At 42.7% G+C, this 756-nt stretch overlaps 1 protein-coding gene across 1 annotated transcript in view; it reads left to right on the top strand.

Moving 5' to 3' along the window:
• LOTGIDRAFT_175614 (hypothetical protein) overlaps positions 1 to 553 on the top strand; it is a gene marked incomplete at both ends in the record, with an annotated part of 27,602 nt that extends 27,049 nt beyond the window's left edge. The window contains one exon of the mRNA XM_009057908.1: positions 86 to 553. Coding sequence (XP_009056156.1) covers positions 86 to 553 — 468 coding nt within the window. The remainder of the gene's footprint in view (positions 1 to 85) is intronic.
• Between the last annotated feature and the right edge of the window lie 203 nt (positions 554 to 756).

Genomic DNA, 756 nt, shown 5'->3' with positions numbered 1-756 from the left:
GTTGGAGAGTGGTAAGGGAACTATCAGAAGGTTACACCGTAATCATCTGTTGCCCATAGGAACTGTCCCTATGGATCTTCCAGAGCCAGCACCCACTGCTCCTGTGCCTAAGCCAAGGCGTCAAAGAAGATCTCAACCAGAACCAGAACCGGAACCGGAACCTGATGATGTTGAGGAGGTCAGTGATGATGAGTTTGCTATAGCTTACGTGGAGAGAGATACACCTTTTGATCTTCCGGCTAGCCCCACAGTAGAGTTATTTGCAGATGAGGAATCACAGCAGGAATTGGATCCAGTGGAGCCGCAGCTTCAAGAACCTGTTAGTGATGATAGTGAGGAATCATCCCCTGTACCGGTACCCAGAACATCAGGAAGACGACGCCAACTACCATCCAAATATTCAGATTACATCATGCAACAATCTACTGCACCTTCAGTTAGTTTTAGTGTTGTCGAGGTGTTTGAATATTTACAGTCTGAAGAGTTTCATGGTTTGTCTGATAAGAACAGGAAGTTAGTTAGTGAAGCTTTAAGGCTTGCACATGGTTTTTAGTTTGTTTCGGATTTTATTTTAGTTTCATGTCGAGACGACATTTTCCCGTAGGGAGGGAGTATGTGGCAGGGTGCATTTTTATAAAAAACCTGGTTGTTTTATTTAATTGTTGTTTTATCTTAATGCACCACTACTGTTTTAATGAGCACATAATTACCTTGCACTGGCCTAATACTAAAGTCTTAATTATTGCCCTCTCTTAG

Source organism: Lottia gigantea, assembly GCF_000327385.1.
Source record: "Lottia gigantea unplaced genomic scaffold LOTGIsca_319, whole genome shotgun sequence".
Taxonomy (NCBI): Eukaryota; Metazoa; Mollusca; class Gastropoda; family Lottiidae; genus Lottia; species Lottia gigantea.
Note: the sequence above shows the minus strand (reverse complement) of the source record. Positions and strands in the feature narration are given on the sequence as shown.